The 18140-nt window shown below is 49.2% G+C and overlaps 1 protein-coding gene across 2 annotated transcripts in view; it reads left to right on the forward strand.

Moving 5' to 3' along the window:
- Positions 1-690: 690 nt before the first annotated feature.
- Positions 691-18140, forward strand: part of LOC134983607 (oocyte zinc finger protein XlCOF6-like) — a 42777-nt gene continuing 25327 nt past the window's right edge. Inside the window, exons 1-4 of one of the 2 annotated variants that reach the window (XM_063949279.1) lie at positions 691-856; positions 17147-17374; positions 17482-17605; positions 17723-17781. In XM_063949279.1, coding sequence (XP_063805349.1) covers positions 17521-17605; positions 17723-17781 — 144 coding nt within the window. In that variant the 5' untranslated portion in view covers positions 691-856; positions 17147-17374; positions 17482-17520. The remainder of the gene's footprint in view (positions 857-17146; positions 17375-17481; positions 17606-17722; positions 17782-18140) is intronic. The other variant, XM_063949278.1, reaches the window with a different exon arrangement.

The raw sequence follows: 18140 nt of genomic DNA on the forward strand, positions 1-18140 counted from the left end.
CTCCCGGAAAAAGGGGCCAACACGCCCTCTTTTCTGACAACGCCGGTCGCCCCCGCCCCTCCACCTGTCAATCAGGCATAAGCATTCGCAATCCTGCAATGTGATCGCAGGAGCCATTCTGCACATGCGCAGATCAGGTCTTGCGTTTTCGCAGTTTCCCGACTATCAGGAAACTGCGTGTTGGATCGCTTATGTGATCCAATTTGAAATAGGCCCTTTGTGACTATTAGATACTGCTCAGCTCTGTGGAACCACAGATCGCAGCATGCCCTGTAACATTAATTAAGAGTATTATTCGACGGGTGTGGTATGTAAGGTCGACAATGGTTAGGTCGGCCACTATTGGTCGACAGCAAGTAGGTCGACCAATAGTGTCAAGGGATGTCTATTATTCGACAACCCATTATTAGTATGAGGTATTGGGGTGTAGTAATGTGATATAATGGCAGCAGGGGATTATCAGGCTGTGTATGAGAGTATAACATGCTGCCTCTCCCCTCCCTGTACTGACGTAATAGCTAATAGGTCCCTTAGGCCACTTGGATCTAGCATTTACCCTCCTTTGTATTGCACTGTGTCTGTGGTGATACTGCAACACAGCTGTACAGTCCCTTCAACTGAAGCCACGCCTTAAAATTTGCATAAGACACACCCCTCTGCCCGCTGATGACCTGCATGTGGCAGGCAACGGTGTCTCCGGTTACGCTGACTGTGCGCATAGATGGCGACGGCCATTTTGTTGTAGTCCTACTGTACACTGCCTCACATACCGGAAGTTGTGTCCAAAAGTTTCCGGGCGATAGGGGAACGAGGAGGAGGTGATACTCTGATACATTTTGTTGCCTTTGAATGGAAGGTAAGACTCGCTGGGGTTGTATTGTATGGCTGGAGGTGTTACTGATCGTTGTTATTGCAATAAAAATTGTAAAGTCTATTAGTCTCCTGAAAGTAATTATTATTGTTGCTATAATACAGATGGGAGTGGAATTTATTGTTATATTGTACTACTGGAGAGCAGACTTTAGTGCCTTAATACTGTACTACAGTGGGGCAGCGTTGTGACATATTATTATTGTCAGATGCAGCAGACTTTGGTGCCCTGATACCGTAGTACTCAAATCTCTATTATAATAACATAGAGCAAGCCTTGCCCCCATGTAGTATAAGGGTGTGGGATGACAGATAGACAGTGTCTAATTAGACAGTCAATAGATAGACACCATATGTTAGACAGACATTAGGTCGACATGAAAATGGTCGACACTAAAATGGTAGACACCATTTTTGTTTAGCATTTTTGGTGGTTTGTGTGGATAGTTTTGCCATCTGGGACCCCAAATTGTAGAAGGGCATTCCCTTGCGGGGCTCGCCACGCTTCGGTGGCTCGCTGTATAACCAGCTCTATGCCGACATGGATAGAGAATGTATGAAATAGTCCAAAAACATGTCAAATAAAAAAATTAACTGGGTCAACCTTTTTTCTGTCGACCTTTTGTACTGTCTACTTTTTTCATGTCGACCTAACATATGGTGTGACTGTCTAACTAGACACTGTCTATCTATCATCCAGATACCGTAGTATATTATCAAGACATCAAAGTCTGCTCTACCTGTTGTGTAGTATCAGGACACTAAAGCCTGTTCCCCCTGCAGAATAGTATTGTGACACTAACTCCTGCTCCCCCTGTAGTATAGTATCAGTACACTAAAGCCTGCTCCTGCTGTAATATATCAGGATACTAAAGCCTGCTCTCCCTGTAATGTAGTATCAGGAAGCTAAAGCCTGCTCCGCCTGCAGTATAGTATCAGGATGCTAAAGCCTACTCCCCCTGCAGAATAGTATCAGTAGACTAAAGCCTGCTCCCGCTGTAATATAATAGGGCACTGAAGCCTTCTCCCCTGTAGAATAGTATCAGGACACTAAAGCCTGCTCCCGCTGTAATATAATATCAGGGCACTAAAGCCTGCTCCCCCTGTAGTATAATATTTAGGACACTAAAGCCTGCTTTCCTGTAGCATCGGGAAGCAGGCCTGTACCTTATTAGTATAATGCAGATTAGAGCAGACTGTGATGTCGGGAGGCAGACAATTGACCACCTGTCAGGATCCCGGCGGTACAGGTGGAGTAGAAGTTGCTGGGAAGTCATAATACAGGGGTGGTGGGTGTCTCCGGGAGGCTGACATGTTAGTGTCAGACTGGGGCATGAATGACCCACCAGGGAATGCTATAGATGGACACCAAGCTTAAGGGGTGTGGCCAGCCATCCCACTTGTCTGACCATTATAAAGGAAACGCAAGGAACAGGGCTCCTTTAAAAAGGAAGGGACCGGGGGGGGGGGGGGGGGGGGGGATGACAGGACTACTCAATGGCCTTCATTCCGAGTCGATCGCTAGCTACTTTTAGCAGCCGTGCAAACACATAGTCACCGCCCACGGGGAAGTGTATTAGTGTATTATCGCTTTGCAGAAGTGCGAACGCCTGTGCAGCCGAGCGGCTACAAACACGTTTTGTGCAGAACAAGACCAGCCCTGTAGTTACTTATCCTGTGCGATGATTGCTGCGACGAGTGATGCGGTAATGATGTCAGATACCCGCCCGCCACGCCTGTTTTTTTCCAAACACTCCCAGAAAACGGTCAGTTGCCACCCAGAAACGCCCTCTTCCTGTCAATCTCCTTGTGATCGGCTGTGCGATTGGAATAGTCGCTAGAACCAGTGCAAAACCACAAAGGATGTCGTACACGTACGACGCACATACGCATGCGCAGATTAGCTGTTTTTTAATTGATCGCTACACAGCAAACAACGGCAGCTAGCGATCAACTTGGAATGAGGGCCAATTTGATTGGCGGGTGGGTTAATTTTTGTGTTAATTCTTTAGAAACAAACCAAGCACCAAAGGTCATCTATGATCCTTCTTTACCATGGTAACTGACCCTCTATAGGAGGGGGTGATGGAGCCCTCAGCCAATGGGACCCACCAGGGTTTTTCCCTGTATACCAGTTGGTCAGTACAGCCCTGTGACACGTTATATATTCCCTCCCTGTCATTCTCCTGTTCCACCATGTATACAATCTCATTCTGGCAAATTTACAGAATTACTACGCTGCTGCCAGGCTGCTTGTACTATGTATTATCTTATATAATAAAAGGCTTAGGGGGACATTTACTAAGCAGTGATAAGAGCAGAGAAGTGAGCCAGTGGAGCAGTTGCCCCATCAACCAATCAGCAGCTCTGTATAATTTTGTAGCATGCAAATTTTAGATGTTACTTCAGTGCTGATTGGTTCCCATGGGCAACTTCTCCGCTCTTATCACTGCTTTGTGTGCTGCTAGCTGTCACAGGTGAAAGTGATACTGCGGGGAGATGTTACAGCCTCCTACCCTGCTGCTGCTAATATTAATCATACTGATCTGACGGTTTCATACTTGCTACATACGGAGAGTAGGGGCTGGAGAGAGAGTGGTGATAGTGGCAGATAGGGTCTTTTTAGGGGGGGGGGGGATGGAGAGTGGGGTAGGGAGAGATAGGGACTGGGAGGGTAGGGTGAGGGGTTGGGGTGGATAAGGACTGGGGAAAGAGTGGAGTGGTAGAGGCATATAGGGACAGTGGAGAGAGAGAGATGCATATTTTTTCAATATTGATTTCTATGGTGCCTAGCCTGCCACTGGAGGGCACCTGCCGGACCTCCGTTCGTGGAACGGACACACACATGCCCTATGTATACTACATACCCACATTGCACCCCCATACCCCTCCATATAGTGCCGCCTACATACAGGGCACCCTCGCCTCCATATACTGCTTCTGCCAGATACTCGGCACCCCCTCCATATACTATGCTGCAACCCCAGGTTACTAGCCATCCTGGGACTCGGCAACAAGTAGCAGCAGTAACCAGGAAATTAATGCAGGAACCACCAGACGGTCCCGCAACGCTCAGAGCAGAGCCACCGGAGACACGTTTGGCCACTTACCGGTGGAGGGGGGAAAGAAGCAGAATTAGACCCTGTGTGGGGTGAGCAGTGTGGTGACCGGGAGGAGGAGGGGTCAGGGCTAGGGCTGCAGATGATGTGGGTGAGTAGGAGGAGGCAGATAACTGGCTCAGCTGCTTTATATATATTGTGCAGCTGCGTAGGGATAGGCTACTGGTGTCCACTACCCCTAGACTGTCTGGGAGCTGTCGCACACTCAGCATGACAGAGCCCCGGCTCCCAGCAGCAGGTCTTCCATGAACCCGGCAGCTCCAGTGTGAGTAGCAATCACACCCACCCCACCCCACCGCCTCCCATCCCTATCCCTATATTCCAGCCCTGGTGTCCATTTTGACGGGCTGTTAACTAGTATTTTATAATGGGGTATAGTCCTATTGCCTTCACGGTCCTGTACTTTCATATACACAGGTACATGTTATTTCCAGGAGGATTCTGCTGTTGCTGGACTAGTTATATAAACATAATATAATCTATACTCCCTCCATGTAACTGTCCTACTTCACTATATATACAGTTACATTTGCATAATTTAATATGACAGATATTGTATTTTATTTCCCTGTCACTGTCCTATTCCTAAATATACACAATCCCATTTTATATCATTTTCGGGATTGTGCGTCAGCCGTGCTGGTTGTAATGTTCCGTAATGCTAATATATATTTCTTCCTTATTACTGCCCTGTTCCCCATAACACGCACACCATGGTAACAATAATATGGTATCCGGACTCCAGGTCAACACCTCTTAGGTCGACACCAGTTGGTCAACACACCTTAGGTTCGACACGGAAAAGGGTCGTTGTGAGTTTAAAAAAAAAAATATATATATATATTTCTCTAACGTCCTTAGTGGATGCTGGGGACTCCGTAAGGACCATGGGGAATAGCGGCCCCGCAGGAGACTGGGCACAACTAAAGAAAGCTTTAGGACTACCTGGTGTGCACTGGCTCCTCCCACTATGACCCTCCTCCAAGCCTCAGAATCCTGTGCCCGGCTCGAGCTGGATGCACACTAGGGGCTCTCCTGAGCTCCTAGAAAGAAAGTATATTTTAGGTTTTTTATTTTACAGTGAGATCTGCTGGCAACAGACTCACTGCAGCGAGGGACTAAGGGGAGAAGAAGCGAACCTACCTGCTTGCAGCTAGCTTGGGCTTCTTAGGCTACTGGACACCATTAGCTCCAGAGGGATCGAACACAGGACATGACCTCGATCGTTCGGTCCCAGAGCCGCGCCGCCGTCCCCCTTACAGAGCCAGAAGCAAGAAGTGTTCCGGAAAATCGGCGGCTGAAGACTTCTGTCTTCTCCAAGGTAGCACACAGCACTGCAGCTGTGCGCCATTGCTCCCCATGCACACCTCACACTCCGGTCACTGATGGGTGCAGGGCGCTGGGGGGGGGGCGCCCTGAGGGCAATATAATGCATCTTGGCTGGCAAATCTACACCATATATAGTCAGAAAGGCTATATAGGTGTAAAAATACCCCTGCCAGAATGCCAGAAAAAGCGTGAGAAGTCAGCCGAAAAGGGGGCGGGGCTATCTCCCTCAGCACACTGGCGCCATTTTCCCTCACAGCTCCACTGGAAGGATCGCTCCCAGGCTCTCCCCTGCAGTTTCCAGACTACAGAAGGGTAAAAAATGGAGGGGGGGCACTAAATTTAGGCGCAATATATATATAATATAAGCAGCTATAAGGGAAAAAACACTCATTTATAGTGGGATCCCTGTGTTATATAGCGCTCTGGTGTGTGCTGGCATACTCTCCCTCTGTCTCCCCAAAGGGCTTTGTGGGGTCCTGTCCTCTGTCAGAGCATTACCTGTGTGTGTGCGGTGTGTCGGTATGGCTGTGTCGACATGTTTGATGAGGAGGCTTATGTGGAGGCGGAGCAGATGCCGATAAATGTGATGTCACCCCCTGCGGGGCAGACACCTGAGTGGATGGACTTGTGGAAGGAATTACGTGAAAGTGTCAACTCCTTGCATAAAAAGTTTGATGACATACCAAATATGTGACAGCCGGCTTCTCAGCTCGTGCCTGCCCTAGCGTCTCAAAGGCCATCAGGGGCTCTAAAATGCCCGCTACCTCAGATGGCAGACACAGATGTCGACACGGATACTGATACCAGTGCCGACGACGAGAAGACTAATGTAATGTCCAATAGGGCCACTCGTTACATGATTGAGGCAATGAAAAATGTGTTGCACATTTCTGCTATTACCCCAGGTACCACTAAAAAGGGTATTATGGCCCTCATTCCGAGTTGATCGGTCGCAATGCGAATTTAGCAGAGTTACACACGCTAAGCCTACGCCTACTGGGAGTGTATCTTAGCTTCTTAAAATTGCGACCGATGTATTCGCAATATTGCGATTACAAACTACTTTGCAGTTTCTGAGTAACTTCAACCTTACTCTGCCTGTGCTTGTCGTTCCTGGTTTGACGTCACAAACACACCCAGCGTTCGCCCAGACACTCCTCCGTTTCTCCGGCCACTCCTGCGTTTTTTCCGGAAACGGTAGCGTTTTCATCCACACACCCATAAAACGCCGTGTTTCCGCCCAGTAACACCCATTTCCTGTCAATCACACTACGATCGCCGGAGCGAAGAAAAAGCCGTGAGTAAAAATACTATCTTCATAGCAAAGTTACTTGGCGCAGTGCGAACATTGCGCATGCGCACTAAGCGAAATTTCACTGCGATGCGATGAAAAATAACGAGCGAACGACTCGGAATGAGGGCCTATGTTTGGGGAGAAAACGCTACCAGTAGTTTTTCCCCCATCTGATGAATTAAATGAAGTGTGTGAAGAAGCGTGGGCTTCCCCTGATAAGAAACTGGTAATTTCTAAAAGTTTACTAATGGCGTACCCTTTCTCGCCAGAGGATAGGTCACGTTGGGAAACACCCCCTAGGGTGGATAAAGCGCTCAACGCTTGTCAAAGAAGGTGGCACTACTGTCTCCAGATACGGCCGCCCTAAAGGAACCTACTGATAGAAAGCAGGAGGCTATCCTGAAGTCTGTGTATACACACTCAGGCATTATACTGAGACCTGCTATTGCTTCAGCATGAATGTGCAGTGCTGCAGCTGCGTGGTCATATTCCCTGTCGGAAAATATTGACACCCTAGACAGGGACACTATATTGCTAACCGTAGAGCATATAAAAGACGCAGTCTTATACATGAGAGATGCACAGCAGGGATATTTGCCGGCTGGCATCTAAAATAAGTGCACTGTCCATTTCTGCCAGGAGAGGGTTATGGACTCGGCAGTGGACAGGGGATGCAGATTCTAAAAGGCACATGGAAGTTTTGCCTTACAAGGGTGATGAGTTATTTGGGGACGGTCTCTCGGACCTAGTTTCCACAGCAACAGCTGGGAAGTCAGCATTTTTACCCCATATTCCCTCACAGCCAAAGAAAGCACCGTATTATCAGGTGCAGTCCTTTCGGCCCCAGAAGAGCAAGCGGGGAAAAGGAGCGTCCTTTCTGCCCAGAGGCAGAGGTAGAGGGAAAAAGCTGCAGCATACAGCCAGTTCCCAGGAACAAAAGTCCTGTCCCGCTTCCTCAAAAGCCACCGCATGACGGTGGGGCTCCACAGGCGGAGCCAGGTACGGTGGGGGGCCGGCTCAAAAACTTCAGCAATCAGTGGGCTCACAGGTGGATCCCTGGATTCTACAAGTAGTATCTCAGGGGTACAAGCTGGAATTCGAAACGTTTCCTCAAATCTGCCTTGCCAACAACTCCCTCAGGCAGGGAGGCTGTGCTAGAGGCAATTCACAAGCTGTATTCCCTCAGCATGGATGTGTAGTGCTGCTGCAGCGTGGTCTGATACCCTGTCAGATAATATTGATACCCTCGACAGGGATACTATTTTGCTAACCATAGAACATATAAAAGACGTCGTCTTATATATGCAGGATGCACAGAGGGACATTTGCCTGCTGGCATCTAGAATTAATGCAATGTCCATTTCTGCCAGGAGAGTATTATGGACTCGGCAGTGGGCAGGTGATGCTGATTCTAAAAAACACATGGAGGTTTTGCCTTATAAGGGTGAGGAATTGTTTGGGGACGGTCTCTCGGACCTCGTATCCACAGCAACAGCTGGGAAGTCGACTTTTTTACCTCAGGTTCCCTCACAGCCTAAGAAAGCCACGTATTATCAAATGCAGTCCTTTCGGCCTCAGAAAGGCAAGCGGGTCAGAGGCGCATCCTTTCTGCCCAGAGGCAGGGGTAGAGGAAAGAAGCTGCACCAGGCAGACAGTTCCCAGGAACAAAAATCCTCCACCGCTTCCTCTAAGTCCACCGCATGACGCTGGGGCTCCACAGGCAGAGCCAGGTGCGGTGGGGGAGCGTCTCCGAAACTTCAGCAACCAGTGGGCTCGCTTACAGGTGGATCTCTGGGCTGTACAAATTGTATCTCAGGGATACAAGCTGGAGTTCGAGTCGACTCCCCCTCGCCGTTACCTCAAATCAGCCTTGCCAGCTGCTCCCAGGGAAAGGGAGGTAGTACTGGCGGCAATTCACAAGCTGTACCTCCAGCAGGTGATAATCAAGGTTCCCCTCCTTCAACAGGGACGGGGTTACTATTCCACAATGTTTGTGGTACCGAAACCAGACGGTTCGGTGAGACCCATTCTGAATTTAAAATCCTTGAACACTTATATAAGGAAGTTCAAGTTCAAAATGGAATCGCTCAGAGTGGTGATTGCAAGCCTGGAAGAGGGGGATTTTATGGTGTCGCTGGACATCAAGGATGCTTACTCGCATGTCCCCATTTACCCACCTCATCAGGAGTACCTCACGTTTGTGGTACAGGACTGTCATTACCAATTCCAGACGTTGCCGTTTGGCCTGTCCACGGCACCGAGAGTATTTACCAAGGTAATGGCCGAAATTATGATACTCCTTCGGAAGAAGGGAGTTATAATTATCCCATACTTGGACGATCTCCTTATAAAGGCAAAGTCCAGGGAGCAGTTGTTGGTCAGCGTAGCACTCTCTCAGGAGTTGTTGCAACAGCACGGCTGGATTCTGAATATCCCAAAGTCGCAGCTGATTCCTGCGACGCGTCTGCTTTTCCTGGGCATGATTCTGGACACAGAACAGAAGAAGGTGTTTCTCCCGGTGGAGAAGGCCCAGGAATTGTCATCTCTGGTCAGGATCACCCTGTCCCCGAGGGCCAGGGTGTCTCTGCTGTGGTGGCTGCAGAGTGCTCATCTTCTCGAGGGCCGCAGATTCGGCATACAGGACTGGGTCCTGGTGACCACGGATGCAAGCCTCCGAGGATGGGGGGCAGTCACTCAGGGAAGAAACTTCCAAGGACAGTGGTCAAGTCAGGAGACTTCACTACACATAAATATACTGGAACTAAGGGCCATTTACAACGCCCTGAGTCAAGCAGAGCTTCTGCTTCAAAACCAACCAGTGCTGATTCAGTCAGACAACATCACGGCGGTCGCCCATGTAAACCGCTAGGGCGGCACAAGCAGCAGGATGGCGATGGCAGAAGCCACAAGGATTCTTCGATGGGCGGAGAATCACGTGCTAGCACTGTCAGCAGTGTTCATTCCAGGAGTGGACAACTGGGAAGCAGATTTCCTCAGCAGGCACGACCTCCACCCGGGAGAGTGGGGACTTCATCCAGAAGTCTTCACACAGATTGTAAATCATTGGGAACTGCCACAGGTGGACATGATGGCGTCCCGCCTCAACAAAAAGCTAAAAAGATATTGCGCCAGGTCAAGGGACCCTCAGGCGATAGCTGTGTACACACTAGTGACACCGTGGGTGTACCAGTCGGTTTATGTGTTCCCTCCTCTTCCTCTCATACCCAAGTTTCTGAGGATAGTAAGAAAGAGAGGAGTAAGAACAATACTCATCTTTCCGGATTGGCCAAGAAGAACTTGGTACCCAGAACTACAAGAAATGATCTCAGAGGACCCATGGCCTCTGCCTCTCAGACAGGACCTGTTAGAGCAGGGGCCCTGTCCGTTCCAAGACTTACCGCGGCTGCGTTTGACGGCATGGCGGTTGAACGCCGGATCCTAGCGGAAAAGGGCATTCCAGATTAAGTCATTCCTACGCTGATAAAAGCTAGAAAGGATGTGACAGCAAAGCATTATCACCGCATATGGCGGAAATATGTTGCTTGGTGTGAGGCCAGGAAGGCCCCAACAGAGGAATTCCAGCTGGGTTGATTTCTGCACTTCCTACAGTCAGGGGTGACTATGGGCCTAAAATTGGGGTCCATAAAGGTCCAGATCTCGGCCCTATCTATTTTCTTTCAAAAAGAACTGGCTTCACTGCCTGAAGTTCAGACATTTGTTAAGGGAGTGCTGCATATTCAGCCCCCTTTTGTGCCTCAAGTGGCACCTTGGGATCTTAACGTTGTGTTGGATTTCCTGAAATCCCACTGGTTTGAGCCACTTAAGACCGTGGAGCTGAAATATCTCACGTGGAAAGTGGTCATGCTATTGGCCTTAGCTTCGGCTAGGCGTGTGTCAGAATTGGCGGCTTTGTCATGTAAAAGCCCTTATCTGATCTTCCATATGGACAGGGCAGAATTGCGGACTCGTCCCCAATTTCTCCTAAAGGTGGTATCAGCGTTTCATTTGAACCAACCTATTGTGGTACCTGCGGCTACTCGGGACTTGGAGGACTCCAAGTTACTTGATGTAGTCAGGGCTTTGAAGATGTATGTAGCCAGGACGTCTGGAGTCAGGAAAACTTACTCGCTGTTTATCCTGCATGCACCCAACAAGCTGGGTGCTCCTGCTTCAAACTATTGCTTGCTGGATCTGTAACACGATTCAGCAGGCTCATTCTGCGGCAGGATTGCCGCACCCAAAATCAGTGAAAGCCCACTCCACAAGGAAGGTGTGTTCTTCTTGGGCGCCTGCCCAAGGGGTCTCGGCTTTACAGCTTTGCCGAGCTGCTACTTGGTCGGGTTCAAACACATTTGCTAAGTTATACAAGTTTGATACCCTGGCTGAGGAGGACCTTGCCTTTGCTCATTCGGTGCTGCAGAGTCATCCGCACTCTCCCGCCCGTTTGGGAGCTTTGGTATAATCCCCATGGTCCTTACGGAGTTCCCAGCATCCACTAGGACGTCAGAGAAAATAAGAATTTACTCACCGGTAATTCTATTTCTCGTAGTCCGTAGTGGATGCTAGGCGCCCGTCCCAAGGGCGGAATCTCTGCAATACATGTATATAGTTATTGCTTAACTTAAGGGTTATTGTTATGAGCCATCCATTGAACGAGGCTCAGTTATTGTTCATACTGTTAACTGGTTATAGTTATCACAAGTTGTACGGTGTGATTGGTGTGGCTGGTATGAGTCTTACCCTGGATTCCAAATCCTTTCCTTGTAATGTCAGCTCTTCCGGGCACAGTTTCCTTAACTGAGGTCTGCAGGAGGGGCATAGAGGGAGGAGCCGGTGCACACCAGATAGTACCTAATCTTTCTTTTAGAGTGCCCAGTCTCCTGCGGAGCCCGTCTATTCCCCATGGTCCTTACGGAGTTCCCAGCATCCACTACGGACTACGAGAAATAGAATTACCGGTGAGTAAATTCTTATTTTTTCTCTGTGATTTTAGTCACCATATCTCTCCTGTATTCCTGCTTGTGCTGACTACACTGCGCAGGGGTTTGGGCAAGAAGTATGGTGCTGCTGACAGTTGTACTGTGTTACCTGATACTGCAAGTTATATCATGTCTGCTTCTGAGGGTAACGGTTCTGGGGCTGAACACAATACCGGTGTTGCTGACGCCACAGATCCCTATGAGGAGAATATAGCAGCTGAAGGCTCTAGTTCTGTGGGCTCCTTGCTCCCCAGTGGGACTGTGGCAACGGGGGTCCATAATGACCCACCGTGGGCTACTTTCTCCACACTTCTGAATACGCTAGTTACTAAACTAACGCCCCCTATGGGACCTCCTATGCCGGTTCAACCGTATGTGGTCCCCGTGGCTAACCCGCCGTGGGCAGATAACTTGTCCGCTCAATTGAAGAAATTGTACACAGTCTTTAACTACTAAAAAGTCTGATCCTGGCTCGCCTAAGACCAAGGGGTCCTCTAAGCGAGCTCTTATCGCCTCACAATCCACTGCTGTCACTGACACCTCGTCTGATGAAGATGGCGCTTACACTGACCCCACAGGTTCTGACTCAGATACGGCTGATGGAGAGGGTAGTTCACAAGTGGATGTTCCTGATCTTTTGGAGGCTATTAAGTTGATTCTACAGATTACGGATGATCCCGAGCCATCCGTCCCTCCTAAGAAACCAGATAGGTTAAAGCGTCAGAAGGTGGTTAAACAAGTTTTACCTCATTCTGATCACCTGGTGGCTATACGTCAGGAATCCTGGTGAAAATCCAGGGAGGAAGTTTGTGCCTCACAAGAAGATGCTGGCTCGCTATCCCCTCGCGCCAGAGCTGTCAAAAAATTGGGAGACGCCTCCTCCAGTGGACTCGCATGTGGCAAGGATGGTGGTTTCCTCAGCTCTACCTGTCACTACCGTCACGTCTCTGAAAGAGCCTACGGATAAACGTGTGGAGGGTTGTCTGAAAGCGATTTACACCCTCACGGGTGCTGCGCAAAGGCCCACTATTGCAGCGACATGGGCTGCAGAAGCTATTGAAGCGTGGGCCCTAGAGTTGGAAGCTGAAATCTCTTCTGACCATGCTAGACACTGCTTGTCGTATATTGTCACAGCTTCTCACTATATTAAAGAGGCGGCTTCTGATACCGGTATTCTAGCAGTTAAGGCTTCTACTACGTCAGTCCTGGCTCGCCGGATATTGTGGCTGAGATCCTGGTCCGTGGATCTGGATTCTAGAAAAACCTTGGAAGTACTCCCTTTTAAGAGATATATTCTGTTTGGGGAGGACTTAAATAAGATAGTGGCTGATTTGGCTACTGCCAAAACTGCCTGTCTGCCAAGTACCGCTCCTTCTGTGCCGAAGGCTAAAAGTACTTCCTTTCGTCCTTCAGGTCAGGCGTACCACAAACAGACCCGCACTTCCAAACCTGGAAGCCGAAGCCCAAAAGAGCCTGGGCTGCCTGTCAGCCAGCTTCCAAGACCGATAAGCCTGCCGCATGACGGGGCGGGCCTCCCCCTGGGGGACCGGCTTCTAGGGTATACCCAGGAATGGTTGAAGACCACTTCAGATGCCTGGGTACGGGAAGTCATCACTCGAGGTTACGCCATCGCCTTCAAAAACTGCCCGCCTCTTCGATTTTGCTTGACAGACGTCCCTTCGGATCAGGTGAAGGCAAAGACTCTGCATTCGGTGGTACAGACCCTCCTGGACACAGGAGTGGTAGTACAGGTGCCTCTTGCTCATAGGGGCCAGGGGTACTATTCTCCGCTGTTTCTAGTCCCGAAACCGAATGGGTCCTCCCGGCCCATTCTCAACCTCAAGGCATTGAACAAGTTTGTGAGAATCTCCAAATTCCGTATGGAAACCCTTCGCTCTATTGTTCTGGCCTTGGAACCTGGGGATTATATGGTCTCCCTGGATATACAGGATGCTTACCTGCATATTCCTATAGCAGCGTCGCATCAGCAGTACCTGAGGCTTGCGGTTGGCAACCTCCATTACCAGTTTCGGGCGTTACCTTTTGGTTTAACCACGGCTCCGTGAGTCTTCACCAAAATTATGGCGTTGATGACGGCGGAACTCCGTCAAGAGGTCAGGATCCTACCGTATCTGGACGCCTTGTTGATCCTGGCAAATTCCCCAGAAATTCTCCTACGTTACTTGGATTTGAATGTCCGGTTTCTGCAAGCCCATGGGTGGCTCATCAACTGAAAGAAATCCTCCCTGGTCCCTGCTCAGAGCCTGGTGCACCTGGGAGCGCTATTGGACACTCACAACCAGCGGTTGTTCTTGTATCAGGAGAAAGTCCTGAAGTTTCAGGACAGGATTAGTTGCTTCCTCTCTCGTCCGCAAGTGTCGATACATTCGGCGATGCAGGTGCTGGCACTCATGGTGTCAGCATTCGACATGGTGGGGTATGCTCAATTCCATTCTCGCCCCATCCAGAGGCTGATTCTGGCCAAGTGGGATGGCCTGCCTCACCGGATCAGGTTTCACATGATCTCATTGACTCCGGAGGTACGTCTGTCACTGTACTGGTGGTTCCAGGACCAATGATTGTGCAGGGGCCGTCCCTTCTGGATATCCGACTGGGTCCTGTTGACGACGGATGACAGTCTAAGGCAGTGGTTCCCAAACTGTTTTGCATTATGGCACCCTAGAGTATCAGAATTTTTTTCACGGCACCCCTAGGACAAAAAATTCTTATTGAGAAATTTAGAAAGAAATATTAAATTAAGTAGATTGTGTTTTATATGTCATCCTTAGGCTCAGTTGTGTGGTGAGGGACAAGATTTGCTTCTGTTTGTCCCCATATTTTATGATTGGCAGCCACCAGCACTAGTTTTGCCTATTATATTGACCATAAATAATTTGAATTGGTACTGGACCACCAACCCAGGACACCCCTGCAAGTGTCCCGAGGCACCCCAGGGAGCCACGGCACACAGTTTGGGAACCACTGGTCTAAGGGGTTGGGGCACGGTGTTGGAGCAACACTCCCTTCAGGGTCGGTGGACCAAGGGGGAATCTCTTCTCCCGATCAACATTCTGGATTTGCGGGCGGTCTTCAACTCATTGAACCTGGCCCAGCATTTAATACAGAACCGTCCTGTTCAAGTACAGTCGGACAACGCCACCACAGTGGCTTACATAAACCATCAAGGCGGCACTCACAGCCGCTTGGCAATGAAGGAAGTCTCACGGATTCTTCAATGGGCGGAACGCCATCTACCGGACATATCGGCAATATTCATTCCGGGAGTCTTGAATTGGAAAGCGGACTTTCTCAGTTGTCAGGACGTACACGCTGGAGAGTGGGGCCTCCATCCAGAAGTGTTTTAACTCATAGTGGAAAGGTGGGGCCTTCCAGATGTGGATCTGATGGCGTCTCGACACAATCACAAGGTTCCGGTCTTCGGAACAAGGACAAAGGATCCTCAAGCAGCATTCGTGGATGCGCTGGTGGCACCATGGAGATTTCAGCTTCTGTACGTGTTCCCTCCGGTGTCACTCCTGCCCAGGGTAATTCGGAAGTTCAAGCAAGGAGGAATCCTGCTTCTCATAGCTCCAGCGTGGCCCAGACGGCATTGGTTCTCAGACATGCAGGGCCTATCGTCAGAGCGTCCAATTCTACTTCCACAACGCCCAGATCTCCTCGTTCAGGGCCCCTGTGTCTACCAGGACCTGGCCAAACTGTCTTTGACGGCGTGGCTCTTGAATCTTCCGTCTTGAGGGCTTAAGGTTTTTCTGAGGCGGTCATTAAAACTATGTTGTGGGCCCGGAAACCGGCTTCTGCTCGGATTTACCATAGGGTCTGGCATTCTTAATTTGTTTGGTGCGCATCTAAAAATTATGACTCTTCCAAGTTTAGTACGGCCAAACTTTTGGCTTTTCTGCAACAGGGCCTTGATGTAGGCCTGTGTCTGGCTTCCCTCAAGGTTCATACTTCTGCCTTGTCGGTGTGGTTTCAGAGAAAAATTGCGACCTTGCCTGATGTTCATACCTTTACTCAGGGTGTGTTGCGTATCCAACCTCCCTATGTCCCGCCTGTGGCTCCTTGGGACTTGTCGGTGGTGTTGGAGGCGTTGCAAGAGTCCCCATTTGAACCTCTTGCTGACCTTAAGTGGCTTTCCCTTAAGGTGGTGTTTTTGCTGGCTATTGCCTCCGCTAGAAGAGTGTCGGATTTGGGTGCCTTGTCCTGTAGTTCCCCATATCTGATTTTTCACCGTGACCGGGCTGTTCTTCGAACTCGTCCCGGATATTTGCCTAAGGTGGTATCTTCGTTCCACCTTAACAGGAGATTGTGATTCCGGCCCTGGTCTCTCCTGACTTGTCTTCCAAAGAGCGGTCTTTGGATGTGGTACGGGCTCTCCGTATCTATGTGAAGAGAACTGCTTCTATTAGGAAATCTGATTCTCTCTTTGTTCTGTTTGGTTTTCACAAACGTGGCTGGCCTGCTCACAAGCAGACTTTGGCCAGATGGATTAGAATGGTGATTGCACATGCTTATGTGAAGGCTGGTCTGTCAGCTCCTGCTCACATTACGGCCCATTCTACTCGGTCTGTTGGACCTTCTTGGGCGGCCCGCCATGGTGCGACTCTTGAACAATTGTGCAAGGCGGCTACGTGGTCCTCAGTGAACATGTTCATAAGGTTCTATGCCTTCGATACTGCCTCTTCCCAGGATGCTTCCTTTGGACGCCGGGTTCTTGTGCCCGCTACAGTGCGTCCCCTCCCATAAGGAACTGCTTTAGGACATCCCCAATGTCTATCCTTGTGGAGCCCAGTGTACCCCGCAGCAGAACACGAGTTTTATGATAAGAACTTACCTTTGTTAAAACTCTTTCTGCGAGGTACACTGGGCTCCACAAGGCGCCCACCCTGACGCACCTAGCTTCTTTGAGTTGGTATGGCATTAGCCGCTGACACTTCTCCTGTCGTGAGAATGTGGTGTTTGTGGCTACTAACTGTTGTCATCTCTTTTCCTGCTACTGCATTGAGCTGGTTAACTAAAAACTGAGCTCCTGTGCAGGGAGGCGGGATATAGAGGAGGCGGCGCTATGCATCTTGGGAACAGTCAAAGCTTTAGAGCCTGTTGGTGCCTCGGATCAAGATCCTACTCTACAGCCCCCCAATGTCTATCCTTGTGGAGCCCAGTGTACCTCGCAGAAAGAGTTTTAACAAAGGTAAGTTCTTACCATAAAACTCGTTTTTGGACACTTGTGCGAGGTTTTGGTTCTTGACCATCTTTTACCTACTGGTTTATTTTATTGTTCTAACAGTTTCTCTAAACTACTGCTAGTCCTTTCCAGACTCTGAAAGTACTCTGAAGTACTGGAATCAGGGGGTTGCAGGGGGGAGGAGCTTAGGTTTAAAGCTACTGTTTACATTAAGTGCCATCTCCAGCCCCCACCTGCAATTCCCATGGTCCAGTGTTTCCCAGCCTGCTTAAGAGAAAAGGATTCAATGGTAAGTGACCAAAATATTATATGTATAGTCTTTACAAGTGTTCTGAATTTTTTCCTTCAACAGGATTACACAGTAGTGAAAAAGACGTGATCAGCAGGAGTCACCCAGCGGCCACCCTCGTGTGTCAGGAGGACTGAGCAGGAACCAGAGCCCCATCCCGGTGCCTCCACCACATTCACTGATACATGAGAGACACAATGACCAGAAGATCCTGGAACTCACCAACAAGATCATTCAGCTGCTGACTGGAGAGGTGACCGCTGGGAATGGGACATTATACAGTAACACCAGGTGATGTGTCTGGGTGATGACTGGAGAGGTGACTGCTGGGAATGGGGCATTATACAGTAACACCAGGGGATGTGTCTGGGAGATGACTGTTTCCTTGTGTGTGTCAGGTTCCTACAAGGTGTGAGGATGTCACTGTCTATTTCTCCATGGAAGAGTGGGAGTGTATAGAGGAACACAGGGGTCTGTACAAGAACGTGATGATGGAGAATCACCGGCCCCCCACATCACTGGGTAAGAGGAGACTTGCATGTAGTATAATGGAGAGAGCAGCTATGGGGGCCACCTTGATACACATCATCTGATAATCACATATATACAATGTACTGAGTCACTGTGTGTCTCTTACAGATGGGGCCAGTAACGGGAATACCGCAGATGAGAATCACAGTGTCCCACATGAGGGTCAGGTAGGTGGACCTGAGGCCTCACCAAATACCAAACTATCAAAATGACTTCTCACTATGTGGTCTGTAGAGAAGCTGTGTATATCTTATGAAGTGATATTGTTTTATTTATTATCAAGTCATTAAATTAAGAACAAGAAAAGATATTGTACACAAATAAGAGCGCTCTCCAAATATCACGTTATTTCATAATACACCAAAGTGTGACATATATAAAAGAGACTGATTCACCAAAATAAAGTCCTCTCAGACTACTGAGGAAAGTGTAGCCAAACAATGATGTGGACTCCTCCTTTCCAGGATTATTCCCAGCAATAATACTTCAGATGTTTTTGATAAACCTGAAAAATATTGTGTCTCCT

Source organism: Pseudophryne corroboree (assembly GCF_028390025.1).
Source record: "Pseudophryne corroboree isolate aPseCor3 chromosome 3 unlocalized genomic scaffold, aPseCor3.hap2 SUPER_3_unloc_2, whole genome shotgun sequence".
NCBI classification, from domain to species: Eukaryota; Metazoa; Chordata; class Amphibia; order Anura; family Myobatrachidae; genus Pseudophryne; species Pseudophryne corroboree.